At 45.7% G+C, this 15,925-nt stretch overlaps 1 protein-coding gene across 3 annotated transcripts in view; it reads right to left on the bottom strand.

The window, feature by feature from the left end:
• FAM131A (family with sequence similarity 131 member A) overlaps window positions 1-15,925 on the bottom strand; it is an 84,943-nt gene that overhangs the window by 15,890 nt on the left and 53,128 nt on the right. For all 3 annotated transcript variants that reach the window (XM_072996273.2, XM_072996274.2, XM_078389773.1), the window contains one exon: window positions 13,573-13,755. In XM_072996273.2, the coding sequence (XP_072852374.2) occupies window positions 13,573-13,755 (183 nt within the window). The remainder of the gene's footprint in view (window positions 1-13,572; window positions 13,756-15,925) is intronic.

Genomic DNA, 15,925 nt, shown 5'->3' with positions numbered 1-15,925 from the left:
TGTTTCCCATGATTTCAATAAAATAACGGATTGCGGTTCTGAAAGTTCTTCAGCCAGTTCCTTCAACACTCTTGAATGCAGTTCATCCAGCCCTGGAGATTTGAACTCATTCAAAGGTGGTAAGGTATTCCTTGACTATTTGTTTATCTATCTCCAGCTGCAATCCAGCCCCCCCTGCACTTCCCATTTGTTTGGAAGCTCATCGTCTGTCTTATGGGAAAAGACTGAACTAAAATAGGAATTTAGCACCTCTGCCTTTTCTTTGTCCTGTGTTATCATTTCCCCCTCTCCACTGCAGAGCCGTGCCACTCTGTTTTTGGTTTGTCTTTTGCGACTCGCATTCCTGAATAATGCTTTTTTATTGCTTTTAGTGTCCCTAGCTAACCTCAGCTCATTCTCAGCTGTTGCCCTCCTAATGCCATCGCTGCATTTCCTTGCTACTTGTCTGTACTCATCCTTGGTGGCCTGGCCTTCTTTGTTTGCTGCGGTGCCTTTAGAATTTCTTATTTTAGAAGCCCCCACCCTTCTTGGGCTCCTTTTCTTGTTAGGATCTCCTGCTGCGGGATCTTACTTATCCTTGTTCTGAGATTATTAAAATTGGCTTTTTTAAAAACCCAGCAGACCTGTGTGGCCTGTTGCTTTCTTCTCCTTTGAAATCAAGAATTCTAGGTGGCCATGGTCCCTCTCACCAAGAGTTCCCCTTCCTGCCACTTCCAACACCAAGTCATCTCTGTTGGTCAGAATCAAGTCAAGGATAGCAAACCCTCAAGTTTCTTTCTCTACTTTTTGCAGGAGAAAATGATCAGCCACACAAGCCAGGAATTTCTTGGAAGGGCCAACCTTGGCAGAATTTGCGTCCCAATATGTATCTGGATAATTTAAATCCCCCATCACTGCTGTGTTGTCATGTCTCTTTGAAAACCCTGCAGTTTGTTTTTCAAAAGTTTCATCTGCTTCCTCTCTTTGATTGGGCAGTCGGTCGTAGACTCCATCTACCAAGTTCCTCTTGTTTTTTGCCCGAACTAGATTGATCCAGATGCCCTTGATGGGACAACCACTCTCCTCCTGCTGCATTTAGTTCAGCAAAATATATGTTCCCAGTACAAACGGCAACGGCAGGCACTTGTGTTAGGCAGCACAGCCCTAAAGGGTGCATTCAAACCATATCTGGAGGGCTACAGACCGTCTACCCCTGACTTATATCCTGTGACCCCTAGCTGGCCAGTGACTCATTCCTATTTTCACCTCTAGTTCTGTTTCTTAGTGGCCAAAATCCTGCTGCTGTGTGCATTAAATTGGACTAGACTAGGCTTGTTAAAACAACCGGGATCTGTTGAGTTAACTCCTCCATAAGCCTCATTGATTCAACTAGGCGTACTCTAACTGTGATTTACTATGCTGAAGTTGCAGTTAGAGTAGGCCCATTGGAATCAACAGAACTTATAGAGGAGTTAACTCAACAAATCCCCATTGATATAATCAGTCTACTCTCATGTGATTTACTACACTAAGCAACAGGATTATGGCCAGTATCACTACCCTTCTTCCCACAATCATTAGTAAAAAGAGAGAACACAATTTACTCACTTGTCAAAGGTCAAACCCCCAGATTCACACAAGGGAATATATCTCTGTCTTAGGTCTTGGTATCTGTGTCTCTTCTGCTGAGGTGAGATGCTTTATAGGTACCATGACTTCCAGAAAGACACATAAAATGGATCCTAGCCTGAACTCTCATCAGAAATTAAAATGACTAATGAGGCTATTTGTACTCTGGACACACAACGAGAAGACTCTACGGAACAGAAAGTAACATTGGGAACAGTGGGAAAGCAGTAGGAAAGGAGGAAGACCTAACATGAGATAGATTGACTCAACAAGGAAACCACATATAATTTAGGTACATGGTTTTCAAATTTTGCTGAGTTCTTCAACATTGCCAGCAGCTGGAAAGCAGACCACCTTTGAGCATATGCAGAGTGCTCGCTGTAGCAAACACACAGAGTTTTGGAATGGGGCTCTGAACAGTCCTTCTCCTCCTCCCTCCCCTTCCTGTGTAGGAACGTTGAGCCCAAAATTGGACTGAGCTTTGTCTTTGTTAATTCTGCTTGTCAGCAAGCCGCCGATTTCTAAATGGGGGCCGCACGTGTGGCTAAATTGGGACTGCAGCTGTCTCTCAGGGAGGGTGAGGGGGAAGCGGGCACTGTCAGCTTGGGGCGCTAGGCTCTGCAGTTAGTGTTGGACATCCAGCCCAGCAGAGACTCCGCTCAGGCTGAATCATAGCTAAAGTTGTGGTTGACTAACCGAAAGCCAACCAACAACCCATCACCTGGGGGGGGGGAAGCAGAGGGATCAACAAGGTTACTGTGCAGCTGTTGTTACATCTTGTCAAGTCCTTTCTCACTTTGGGTGATCCGATAACTGAGCCATCTCCAAAAGGCCCGGTCCTCAACAGCCCCGCTCAGCTCTTGAAAACTTGAGCCTGTGGTTTCCTTTAGACAGTCCATCTCATGTTTGGTCTTCCTCTTTTCCTGTTGCCTTTCAACACTCTCAGCGTGATGGTCTATTCCAGAGAATCCTGCCTTCCCATGACATCCCCAAAGTAGGACAGCCTCAGCTTCAACATGTTTGCCTCCGGAGATAATTTGGGTTTGAATTGCTCTAGGACCCACTTGTTTGTCTTTCTCGCCATTCAAAGCTCTCCTCCAGCATGACATTTCAACAGAATAATTCTCCCCTCCCCATTAGCTTTCTTAACTGTCCAGCTATCACACCCATACAAATACAAATGTGTGGATGATCTTAGCCTTGGTCTCCAGGGACACATCCTTACATTTGATGATTTTTATAGCAGGGGTGTACAAATACCATATTTCCAGTATTGGACTGCCATGTCCAGTGTTCCTCCCCATGGACTACGCTAAATAAGGCTGGTGAGAATTTTCATCCAGTGATATCTGGAGGACTAGGTTTTTCACATAAACGATGAAAACTACACCGGTGCAAGGCACAGGGTGCCTCTCCTTCACCCCGGATACAGGACTCAACGGGTGAAGTGAGCCTTCTAGCCTTCAACTCCTATGAAATAATTCAAATTCATATTCATAGAATTTATTGTCATTGTAAGTCTACACATACTATATACATACAAATAAATTCACACAGACACCCAGAGACCAGACACATATGCACACACATAAAAAAAAACACCCACCCACTAAAAATCCCCCACTAAAAATACAAACATCTACACCGCAGGCTAAGTAACACTGTCCAACTATTCACTACTGGTGGTCATTAAGTTCATTATTAAGTGCAATTATAGCTCTGGGATAATGAGAATTCCAGAATAATTTCTGTGGAAGGGAGGGTGGGGAGCAGACACAGGACTAAGCCAGCTTCCCCACAGGATTAAGCCAGTTGCCCCCACGTATCGAAACAACAAGTACCATCATCCTAGCCAGTGTGACTGGCGAGTGATGAGATTTGTAGTTCAGATTTCTATATTATATGATAGTTTATTTGTTTTTGTATTGTGAGCTGTCCAGAGTGGCCTCAACAGCCAGGTATAAAAGTCAAATAAAAATAAATAAATAAATAAATAAATAAATAAATAAATAAATAAATAAATAAATAAATAAATAAATAAATAAATAAAATAGTACAACATGTCTTGAGAGCACCAGCCAAGGATCTCTAGATAATCACTGGGCTGATTCCCACAGCAGAGGCATGTCTGCCCTGATCCCCCCCCCCTTGCCTGTTTGAGGAATTTTCTAGAAAGAGAAAAAAAAATTACAACCAGGTCTCAGTTTTATGTATATTTTACATCCTTACATACTGATACTTGTCTGTTTTCTCTTTGATCCTCACAACGACCCTGCCAGGTGGTTTACCCTGGGAGCCAGTGACAACCCCAAGGTTCCCTGGTGAATATTTCAGCCTGACCTTCCACAGCCCTCGCCTGACCATCGCATCCCCATCAAGACATGCCAATAAAGCAAAGCAAAGCATGCTGCTTATATACCGTCCCATAGTGCTTCAAGCACTCTCTGGGCAGTCCACAAGTTAATTATGTAGGCTGCACATTGCACACACACGCACACCCACCCCAGTGAGCTGGGTACTCATTTTACTGACTTCAGAAGGATGGAAGGCTGAGTGAACCTTGAGCCGGCTACCTGGGATTGAACCCAAGTTCTTGCGAGCAGAGTTTCTTCTGCAGTACTGCAGTTTAGCCACTGCAGCGCACAAAGCATTAGCCTTGTCCCATGTGCTGGCAGAGATGACATGCCTCCTTGCCCCCAGGGACCAGTCCTTTTCTGAGGCTGTAGCTGCAGCATCAATTCCCCCCTTCCCCACCTCAAGAGAAGGTAGCACCTAGGGGTGAAGAAATGGGGGGCAGCGCTTTCTGAAGGGAAGGGCCAGGAGCTGCTTCCTGCCCATAAGAAAGATGTGCCGGATGTACATGCGGGAAGCAAGTGCTTTCTCTTCCATGATCCCCCTGCCTAGACGTTAGTGCCTGGAAAGTTGCTTTTTGAAAGCAATTTGTTCCTTAACAACTTGCAGTTTTTATGAAGTAATCCATCATTCACTGCAATATTGATCAAGAGAGAAACATTTGATGTGATTTATTTTGTTGATTTGTACTTTTTATTACTCTTTTTTTTTAAAAAAAAATCTTTTCTTTTTTTATTAAACTACAATATAAAGGTAAAATACATCAACCAAAATAAAAATCAACTGTGTTCCCTACCACCATTACTCTTAATGACTTTGATTGTGTTTTTTTTTCCAAAGAAAGCTCTTACAATTGATATTCAGTTTGGCTTAGAACTTGAAAAATCACCATGAAAATATATCCATGAATGCCTTTACTGTCCTTCAAATGCCACTTGAAACTAACTTTAAAAATCACTCCTTGTTATGCCAATAAAGTAACCTTGCTCCCAATTGTACACTTGCAAACGAGGTGCTTCCTTCCAAATTACACAAAAGCAAGAGCAAAAAGTAGGTTATATTACTTTTCAATTGGAACTTCGCAAGTGAAAAGAGAGAAAAGCAATTTCTGACTTCCAGCCGTAGGTATTTTGTATAGCACAAGGCTATACAAAATTCTTCCCTCCCCCACAAACCCTAGTCACCAAATGAATTGGGGGATTCTATTTTCCAAAGTGGGACTTGGGTTGCAACTCAAGTAGCTAGACACACCTGCCCAGGTAATTTGGCCTCCAAGCCTTGTTTTGCCCTTAGCCAGTGTTTTGCCATCTAGCCTGATGAAGAATTCTATTGAGCCTGAAAACCTGCCTGTTTTGTCCATTTGCACTTAAATCTTTATAAAGATATGCCCCCCCCCTTTGGATTTTGTGGTTTGTATTCTATTAAACCAAATCAAGCCTAAACTTTCTTTGGAAGCAAAAATGACAAAACTGAGGCATGTCCAAGGTTGGGTACGTCATCACAGGGCGGACTCCCTGGAAAAGACCATCATGCCAGGGAAGGAGGAAGGCAACAGGAAAAGAGGAAGGCCAAATAGGAGATGGATCCATTCCATAGAGGAAACCACAGCCTTGAGTTTGCAAGAGCTTAGCAGAGCTATTGAGGACAAGACATTTTGGAGGTCAATCATTCATAGGCTCACCATAATTCAGGTGAGGGCAGGTCACAACAGGATTCCAGTTTCTGTTTTGTTTTTTCCCCCTTGTCTAGCATCCTCGTCTCATGCTTTCAACCCACACACAGGTATAGAAGGTGACTCTTGTCTGATAGCATGGAGAGAAAAGAGATCACGGGATACCTGCAAAGGAAGTACTGTAACTTTGAAAAACTCTGAAACACAGGCAGACCCTATTTCCTCCTCGAAGCCTCTCTGTCTCCTTCACTGACACTAGAAAGAAATAATACTCTCTTCCATGTGAACCCAGAATAAAGGGTGGCAAATTTTAAAAAAATAGTGGATTTCACTAAGGCAGAGGGTCAGAGGAGAATTGGCCCCATTGAACAGATAGACCAAGAAGGAATGATGAAAAATGGCCCAGCGGAAGAGCAGAGAGGGCTCATTCCATAAGGCTTGTAGATGTTGGTGGTCAAGTGGTGGTGGTGATGGTGGATACTGGGAGTGGTAGTCCAAAACCAGGAACATTGTTGTTATGTTGGAACTTACTACAGTGGTGCCTTGCTAGACGATGATAATCTGTTCCACTGAAATCGCTGTCTAGTAAAATCATTGTCTAGCAAAAAGCAAATTGTCATCTAGCGAAAATCAGTTTGCGAAGCAGGGACCAAACGTTGTCCAGCGAAATTCCCCCATAGGAATCACTGTTTTGCGAATTGCTATAGCTATCGCAAAAAGTCAATGTCTAGCGAAAAAATTGTCATGCGGGGTAACTGTCTAGCGAGGCACCACTGTAATGGCACCCCTTATAGGGTTTTCAAGGTAAGTGAGATATTGATGGATGGCTTTACCCTCTGTCATTTTATTTGACAGAGTGGAGATTCGAACCCAGGCCTCCTGAATCCTCCTCTACCCATTACACCACACTGGGTATCCTGGCTCTAAACCCTTCACAGTACGCAGACCCAGTAGCTTTGCCAGCACCAGGTTGTCCTAACAGCAGCTGGCTCTCGGCTGCTGGAAGGAATCTCATTGTGGCATTTGGTTGTTATATGTCATACGCAATGGCAGTGTGACCTTGTCGGGACATAAATAGCCGTGCCTTGACTGGTACAGGAAAAAATGCTATTATCAGGGCAAATTTGGCCTTACAGGCTATTTTCTTGACCTATTGCTTTTTTAGCTGAAGGCTGATCACACTGTTTTTGTTTTAATGTATTCTCCGGACTCTTTTAGAGCCGTCGCGTACCTCCGGCAGAGAGGGAGCCTACGTAGCTGCCCTCGAGAGACCGCTGGGCTGCAGCTCCTATCATACCTCATCATTGGCTCTGCTCGCTGGGGCTGATCGGCTTTGTAGTCCAACCGCATCTCAAGGGCAGCAACTTCACTGCTGATTGAACAGGATGGAACACATCCTTCCTCAACGAATAAGGAAATGGCTACGCTGGCTGGGGATGACGGGGGTTGTAGTGCAACCCATCTCCAGGGCACAGCCTTTTCTGGGTTTTGAAGTGCATTGGAGCTGATTGAACGGCACTGAGGTTCATTGACTTGCACAGCATGGTTGTCCCTTTAATGACCGTGGGAGAAGAAAAAGAGCCATGGCTTGCGGTTGTGGTGACAGGACAAATGACACTGCCTCCTGTTAACGGTAGGAAGCACAGCTCCACTGCGATTTTGACTTGCTGCACATAAAGGAACTTTGCTTGCGCTCAGAAGCGATGCCACCAATATTTTCTTTCCTCCAAAAAAATAATGAAAATATCAAATTATCCATAACGTTACTGTCCTTCTCTCTCACAGAAAAACCACGGGGTCAGTAACCACTTCCATACAAACAAACACTTGCACAGCTTAATGAACAAAGTGCAGACGTGCCCTTAAATATTCCCCCGTCACCACCAACAGCGACCTGAAGCATGGCTATAAGGCCCCTCCATGGAAAAGAAGGAAAATTTGTTTTTTCCACCATAAGAAAGGGTAAATGTACGCTCCACACACTCTCAGATGCAATGTGAATGAGGCTCGCTGGTGTGGTCCATTTCCTACTCACCAGTAGATTCACCTCTAGATTGCACTGCCCTTTAAATGTTGGTGCCCTGGGGCCAAGCCCTCCTTCCTCCTTCCGCCCCCGCCCAGCCGTGGAAGGGCCCTGGAGAAAGTGGAAAGAATCCTTTTTGAAGGGAATGCAGAAAGGATGAGAAAAATCCTGGGGGCCGGAAGAAGAGGAGAGGTGCATTTCCTAGGGATGCCCTGCAGCCTTTCCTCCTCGGAGAAGGCCGGCGCTTGTTCTCACAGGCACACAGGCTCCGTGCGCAGCGGATCTGAGTCGTCTTGGCAGCCGCCTCATTTGCTGCTGTTTATCATCTCCATCCCTGGATCTCCCTCCCTCCCTCCCTGCTCTCTCCAGCTGTCAAGCTGTGAACCGTTCAGTCCTCGAGGCAGGCCTGGTTGCTGGACCACAGTCCTGCTGGACCACAGACCCTTTGGGTCCCCAATGCTGGGGAGACTCGGTCAGGAGATGTACCATTCCCCCAGTGTCAGGCCCCTGCTCTTCTCCTGCACCAGGAGAGAAGGTGGTCGGGGCAGACGATCACGGTTCCCCGTCTGGCTCTCGTCCTCCCTGGTCTCCCGGGTCCTCGGATGACTCAGCAGCTGGCCTTGTGTGTCTTGCGGGCCCCAGCCCTGCCTAGCACAAGAACCAGCCTCTCTCCTCTTAGGACGAGAGAAAGGTGGCAGCGTAGGTGAGGATGGACTGGGCAGACGGCTGGCGGGTGGGCTGGCTGGCTGGCAGGCTAGAGCAGCCATTGTGAAAACCCCCTGATGCAGCCCCTCCATCCTGCAGTAAGGGAGAAGCTGCCAGGGTGTGTGTGGGTGTGTCTGTGTGTGGATTCTGGAACTTATGGTCCCCCCAAAAAGGAATTTTTCTCCATCTTTGAGATGAGGGCTGCACTGAAGACTATGCATTCCAGGGTAGAGTTTTGGAGCTGAGTAACAGGTGGCAAATAGAAGGGGAAGAAGGGGAAGATGTGGAGGCAGTGACAGATTTCGCTTTCCTGGGCTCCATGATCACTGCAGATGGTGACAGCAGCCACGAAATTAAAAGACGCCTGCTTCTTGGGAGGAAAGCGATGACAAACCTCGACAGCATCTTAAAAATCAGAGACATCAGCTTGCCGACAAAGGTCTGCATAGTCAAAGCTATGGTTTTGCCAATACTGTATCGATATATGGAAGTGAGAGCTGGACCATGAAGAAGGCTGACCACCAAAGAATTGATGCTTTTGAATTGTGGTGCTGGAGGAGACTCTTGAGAGTCCCCTGGACTGCAAGGAGAACAAACCTATCCGTTCTGAAGGAAATCAACCCTGAGTGCTCACTGGAAGGACAGATCCTTTGGCCATCTCATAAGAGAAGACTCCCTGGAAAAGACCCTGATGTTGGGAAAGTGTGAAGGCAAGAGGAGAAGGGGACAACAGAGGACGGGATGGATGGACGGAGTCATCAAAGGGACCAACATGAATTTGACCCAACTCCGGGAGACAGTGGAGGACAGGAGGGCTTGGCGTACTCTGGTCCATGGGGTCACCAAGAGTCGGACACAACTTAATGACTAAACAACAACAACAGCTGCACCCAGAGCCAAATTTCCAAATTTTGTACCACTAACATCCCCCCAAGGGTCACTGGCCAGAGATGTAGAGGGTACGTGCCAGCCCACAACACAGACCTGCAAGAATAGTGTCCCCCCCCAAAAAAAAAAATATTCTGGAGAGGTGCTCTAGCTATGCGGGTTCCCATTATCTTCTGTGCCCTCCTTACTGTCTTGTTTTCATAAAGAAAATCCCATACACCCTGAAGAATGCACAGACACCCTTGGGGAGGGGAGGGGGATAACAATGAGAAGGAAACAAAACCCAAACCAGTTGGTGAGGACTGCAAATAAGAGAAAAAAACAACAATATACAAACACCTGTGGGAGGACATTTGAGTTTTCTTAGACAGGGAGGGTGAAATCAAGACGGATCACGCTGCAAAGGTGCGACCCTGCCATGCACACATGTTGTGGTCAGGATCTCTCCATCCTAGCTCCGAAAAAGAAAAAAAGTAGCCCTCTCCCGGGACCAAAATAGTTCGGACTGGACACGGAGCAGGGTTGAGCTGTCTCACAATTGCCTGCATGTTGTCTGGTCACCAAAAAAGAGCTTGAATTGCAAGCTGCCCAAAACACAAGTTGCACCATCATCTGATTGCACCCGTAGTCTCTGACTGCAGGGTGACCATCCTTGAACAAACCGTTTCAAAGGCTCAGAAGGGAAACAACCGAGGAAGAATACACCAAAAAATTCAGTGTTACTTCCTTTGGCTTGAATAAGGACAAAGGCTTTTAAAATTGTTGTTGTTATTGTCTTTGTTGTTGTCTTTGTTGTTGTTGTTGTTGTTGTTGTTGTTATTAATTCCCGGAAGGCACTACTGGAATGGCCAGTGGTCAATCCTTCTGCAGCCTGAAGTCCAAAATGTACAGGAATCTAAAGCTGAGAATCACTAGCTTAGGCAAAGATCAATGGGCCTGTGATGACTCTGCTATACACCCACCAAGAGGATTCTTAATAGCCACCAGTAAAATAATCACCATACTGGCACCACTGGAGTTCCTTCCACATTTCCTGCACCTGCTTCTAGATAAATGTCTCTCTACTGAGGCTTCTCTCTGTGCATCTGAGGAACCAGGCTGCAGCTCACGAAAACAGAAATCAAACAAAATTTGTTCACCTTGGAAGTGCTACAAAATTCTGTGTTGATCGCACTCAGCAGCTGATCAACCACTAACTCAATGTTGGTTTACTCTTTCAGGGGAACAGAAAAGGAATGGGGGTAGGAGGAAGGGAAGGGAGTACCTGGTGAATGGTCGGCTGCCTGGCCGGATCCCGAAACAGGATATTCCATGCTCCAACATTTTGTGGTAGGTCTCACTTGTCATTATTTGTCAGTTACACTGTGGCTTGTTGTCAGTGTCGCTGGGGATGGTACAGGATATGCTGAACAAGCCGCCCAAATAAGTCTCTGCCTCAACAATTTTACAGGGCGTAAATCAGAAGAAGGAGTAGAAGTCTGAGGGCACAGAGGGAGCACAGAGGTCAACAGAACAAGAGCTGAATTGGATCAAAGCCCGGCGGTCTGTATTGAGGTTTCACTTAGACTAGAGACAAAGACTGCCACTAAGAATCATCCACAAGAAGCAGCTTCGGAGTGCAAGCAGGTATGAGGGTTGGCACATAGCTGTGAAATATTAGCCTAAGAGCTGAGCCAGAATACGTAGTAGGCAATGCCCGGGGGGGGTGAGGGGTGTCTGCTATGCCTGCCGTCGCTTAGCTTGCCTCCATTTAATCCACGCTCCAGCCTGCCGCTTGGGTTATGCCAAGACTGTTGCATTCAGATGACCTTTGGGGTCAACAGCCCTGCCCTTCTCTTCTAACCCAGGCCCTTCTTTGTCAGCCTGGCTTTGACCCTTCCTAGAAAACATAGAAAACATCCCAGCGCCCCCCCCCCCATGAGGGACACAGACTTCGTCTGGATGCAACTTGGAGAGATCAGACCCTGATCTGATATTCGTTGAGTTGCAAGCCATGTATCCAACAGGCCTCATCCTTAACTATTAATTGAGGAGTATAGCCTCAATTAAGCAAGCAGTTAGTTTGGCTCTGATTGCATCAACAAATACTTTGATATTTGCTCCACAATTAGCAAGAGGTGAATTTGAAGCATTTTCAATGATCATACAACACAGAGGCCAATGCAAATCAGCCTGACCCCCCCCCCTTTTTTTTTTTGCTTGGGATTTGGAATTTTCCCACCCTGCTGTAATGATATGAACAGATTTTCCCTGTGTGCATAGCTATTTGTTTCATTCACCTCGGCACAGATCAAAAAAGAGACAGATGAAAGGCAAGCTAGGTATTGTGAGGTGGGCAAGATCAAAGGAAGGGGGGCTGTGGGCACATATCAAATGGCATCAAATCGAAGGCCAGTGTGGACACTGGCAAGAAAAGATAACCAGGATCTCCATGTCATCGCTTAAACCAAACAGAGCTTTCAAAGCGACAGAGAATCAAGCCGCAGTAAAGCCAAAGAATTCCAATTTATCTTGCCAGTGTAGTTGCACTCTTAGAAGAGAAATGTTTATAAAACATCCAGACAACATCCGCTGCAATCAGAACAATGCTGAAATACTTCCCGACTGTGTCTTTAGCCCCAACACACACACAAAACACAAAACCCCAAACTAGCAAAATTCCCAAAAACACCAGATGCCGTTCTCCTCCTCCTCCTGACCCTCCAGCCTCGGCTACCACTGGACGCAGCCTATTCCATAAATGTCCACTGGAGCCATCAGCTGGCTGGCATCACCTGAGTGAAATTAGTCTGAAGGATGGGCTAGATGATCTCTAAGTGTCCTTCTAGCTCTATAGTTCTCAGATTATAAAGAATAGAGATCCCTTCCTCCACCCCTCTAGGAATGCACATCTCTGAGATGTGTGGACCAGAAGCCATTCCCTCTGCCGCTCCCCATCATTTCCACTGCAGCCACTTTTCCCTCATACTGCAGCAAGCATCAGCTGGCAATCCTGGATGAGGTTTTTTTTTGGGGGGGGGTGTTAAGAGTTTTACTGGGGGGAGGCTAAGGAGCTGGAAGGAAAAGGGTTAAGCAGCTCTCCTTCACTCGGTGCTTCTCTTTTCCAAATCTGACTCACTGGCCCCATAATTTTTGCAGCAATTCAGCAAAGAAACTGTGATCCTCAGGGCCTAGTTTTGCCAACAAACATCCAGAAACATGACAACTCACCTGCGACAATCCGAACAGGTTGGTTGTCTACATTTGCACATCTACGTGTGCTCCTCCACCCTTCAAATCAGGGTTACAGCTTGGAAACATGATTTTTTTTTTTAAAAAAAATGTTGTTGCTACTCACAGAATCACAGAATAGTGGCGTTGGAAGGGGCCTAAAAGGCCATCCAGTCCAACCCCCGGCTCAGTGCAGGAATCCAAACCAAAAATATATATGACAGAGGGTTGTCTAATTTTTTTCTTCAATGCCACCAGCGTTGGAGTTTTCACCACTTGCAGAGGGAATTGGTTCCGTTGTCATACTGCTCAAACAGTTAGGAAGTTCTATGCCCCTAGCCCCAGAATTTTGCATTTATCCATGTTAAATTTCACTTTTGTTGTTTTCAGCTCAGAGGTCAAGCCTATCGAGATCTTTTTGAATGTTGTCCCGGTCTTCCAAGGTATGATTCCACCCAATTTTGTGTCAGATGCAAATTTGATAAGCATTCCCTGCACACGCGCACATGCGCGCGCACACACACACACACCCCTTCACTGAAATCATTAATAAAAATGTTGAAGAGCACCAGGCCCAGGATTGAGTCTTCAGGTGTGCCACTTGTGACCTCCTCCTAATCTGAGAAGGGGGTCACTGATAAGCAATTCCAAGATCCTTCTTGCTCACAGAAATTTCCTTGGGGTACTACACTTGTTGCCAGTTTGAAAATGAGCCATTGAAAGGCACTTTCTGAGTACAATTCTGTAACCAACGGTGTATCCGCCAGATAGTTGTTCTATCCAGCCCACACCTAATTAGCTTGTTAATGAGAATATCACAAGACACTTTGTCAAAAGGTTTACTGAAGTCAAGTTAAATTATGTCTACTAGCATTCCCACTGTCTACTAATAGGTTACCCAATCAAAAAATGAAATAAGACGAGTATGGCAGGATTTATTCCTCACAAATCCATGTTGGCTTGCATGGCTTGTGACTACAGCTTCAAAACAAAGGCCACTTTCCCAAGGAGGCACATCTTTTGACTCAGTTTGCACACCACAGAAACCCCTCACAATGCACAACAAGATGCCACCCTTCCAGCTGCCTTGTTTCCCCTCCCGCGCAAGTCCCACCTGCAGCAAACCTGGCCTCCTGCTCTCCTTCGCTGAGGTCCGAGTACGAATTGAACGTGCTTTCCAGGGCAATGGGCGAGTCCACGGGTTTGCACCAACCCTTCCACTCAATGAGGTGGGCCACTCTGCCTTGGGCCATGGCCGTGGGCTTGGTCACATGATCCTTCACCACCTGCGAAATACCTGCAAGAGAGCAAATGGCGTTAACCCAGGAAGTGGACAGGGGGCGCGGTTCTCATGATGTGCTCAAAGTAAGACAGCCACCGTTTCAACCTTTTTGCCTCCAGAGAGAGTATTCAGGCTTGATTTCATCAAGGACCCACTTTATTCCAATCCAGGGTATCAGCAAAGCTCTCATCCAGCACCACATCTCCAAAGAAGCCACAACCACCCCGTCATCTTTCTTCACTGTTCTGTTTTCACACTCATCTATTGCGATTTGAAATACAAGGGTGTGGATGATCTTGGTCTACAGTGGCATAGCCATACACTTGATGATCTATTCTATTTTTTCCCCCACGGCTGCCTTTTCGAGTCTCAGTCTTCATCTGATTTCTTGGCTGCAGTCTCCACTTGGATCCTATAATTTATTTGAATCTGATAGGGTCTGACTGCGACCACAGGAATTTGTTACTTCTTTCGGCGACATGTATCTCTGATCTACAAAATTGGTTTGAAATTCAAATGTCTCATTTAACAAGTGCAAGCCGGGGAGGGAGGGAGGGGGGAGAGCCATTTGGAATGCATAGCCTTTCTCTCTCCAAAAAAGGAATGTTTGCTGCTTGAAATCCCAGGCATTTTTGGCTGAAGTGATAGCTGTCATGTAACAGGCAACAGACAAGCCGGAGTTGGGGTATTAGCCCACCTCCCTTCCTCCCAATGCTCCATTTGCTTCTTGATTGTTGCATAAGATTCAAGGCTCTGTAGAGGCTCTTGACAGTTTTGCACATGCAGATTTTCCAATGAGTATCCTAACCATTGCAAGGATAATGTAACATGAGAATTTGTTCACTCTGAAGTCTCTGGCTAGGGCACCTTGCCCTTGGTTGACCCACCTTCCTACTACTAATGGGAATCAAGTTATGTGAAATGGAAACAGCCAGCAAGATTTGTTTAACTGGTCCATCGCTTGGAGAACTCATGGTTTGGGTGAGCTCTGTAGACTGGAAAATTGCAAACATATTATTTTTTGCACAGCTACCCATGCAGAGCAAAAGCAGATGTACCTCTGCACCTACTGTGTGGGGGGAAATGTGGAAAATGGGTATAGTTTTTACAATGCACAAGGTGAACGGGCATGCGGTACAAAACCCTTCTGGAAGACTTGGTTTATTGCCCTGTAATCAATCTCTGGCAGAGCCTGTAAGTAGTGACTTATAACTAAGTAATGGAATTACCTATAACTTGTTAGTTTTGAGTAGTGTAACTAGTGGTTACAGAGTAACTCATTAGGTAGAGAAAGTAATTCTGAACCTACTTAGGTGTAACAAGGACCACCTACTTAATGTATTCGCGAAGGCTTTCACGGCCGGGATCTAATGGTTGCTGTGGGTTTTTCAGGCTCTTTGGATGTGTTCTGAAGGTTGTTCTTCCTAATGTTTCGCCAGTCTCTGTGGCCGGCATCTTCAGAGGACAGAGGCTGGCGAAACGTTAGGAAGAACAACCTTCAGAACACAGCCAAAGAGCCCGAAAAACCCACAACAGCCACCACCTACTTACTTTCAAATGACACTTTTAAATGGGATTTTGAGGTATTTTACGGGAATGTTGACAGGATTTTTTCCTGCTTTTATGCCACTCTTTTGTCTATATCAAAGCAGAATTGCACAAATTTTTCCCTTTTTTTACACCCGTTTCCCAGATGCAATCTCAGAACTGGTCACCAGGGGGAACTAAACAGTATTTCCCCTGCATTTTCCTAGTCTGTTGCTCATCACATGGAAACAAGAAACATAAGGAATTGTTTGTGCTATTAACAGTAACCTCGCTGCGGAGAAGTAAAGAATAAACCCAGGACTTCCTTTTGAAATGTTAACAGCTCAGGCCTTGATCTTTTTCCCTGTCTTTTTATTGCAGTTGAGATCACTCTGGGTTGATGTGTTCAGCTGAAGAGCAAGGTGCAAAATGACAGATTACCGATACTCCCAACACAAAAGTGTGTGTATATATGTGTGTGTGTGTGTGAGAGAGAGAGATTTAGTTTGGTTCTTTCAGACATGCAAACAACCTCTGCAAAGCATTATTAAACAAGGAAACAGGGGTCTCTGTGGGCTCCAATCTTACAGGGAGTGGTATGCATACAGAGATTAATCAGGCTAACAGTCTTTGGCTGAAATCTGGTAGTAAACTGCAA

The sequence above is a fragment of the Pogona vitticeps genome, chromosome 3, assembly GCF_051106095.1.
Source record: "Pogona vitticeps strain Pit_001003342236 chromosome 3, PviZW2.1, whole genome shotgun sequence".
In the NCBI taxonomy this organism is placed as follows: Eukaryota; Metazoa; Chordata; class Lepidosauria; order Squamata; family Agamidae; genus Pogona; species Pogona vitticeps.
This window is presented reverse-complemented; position numbering and strand designations above follow the sequence as displayed.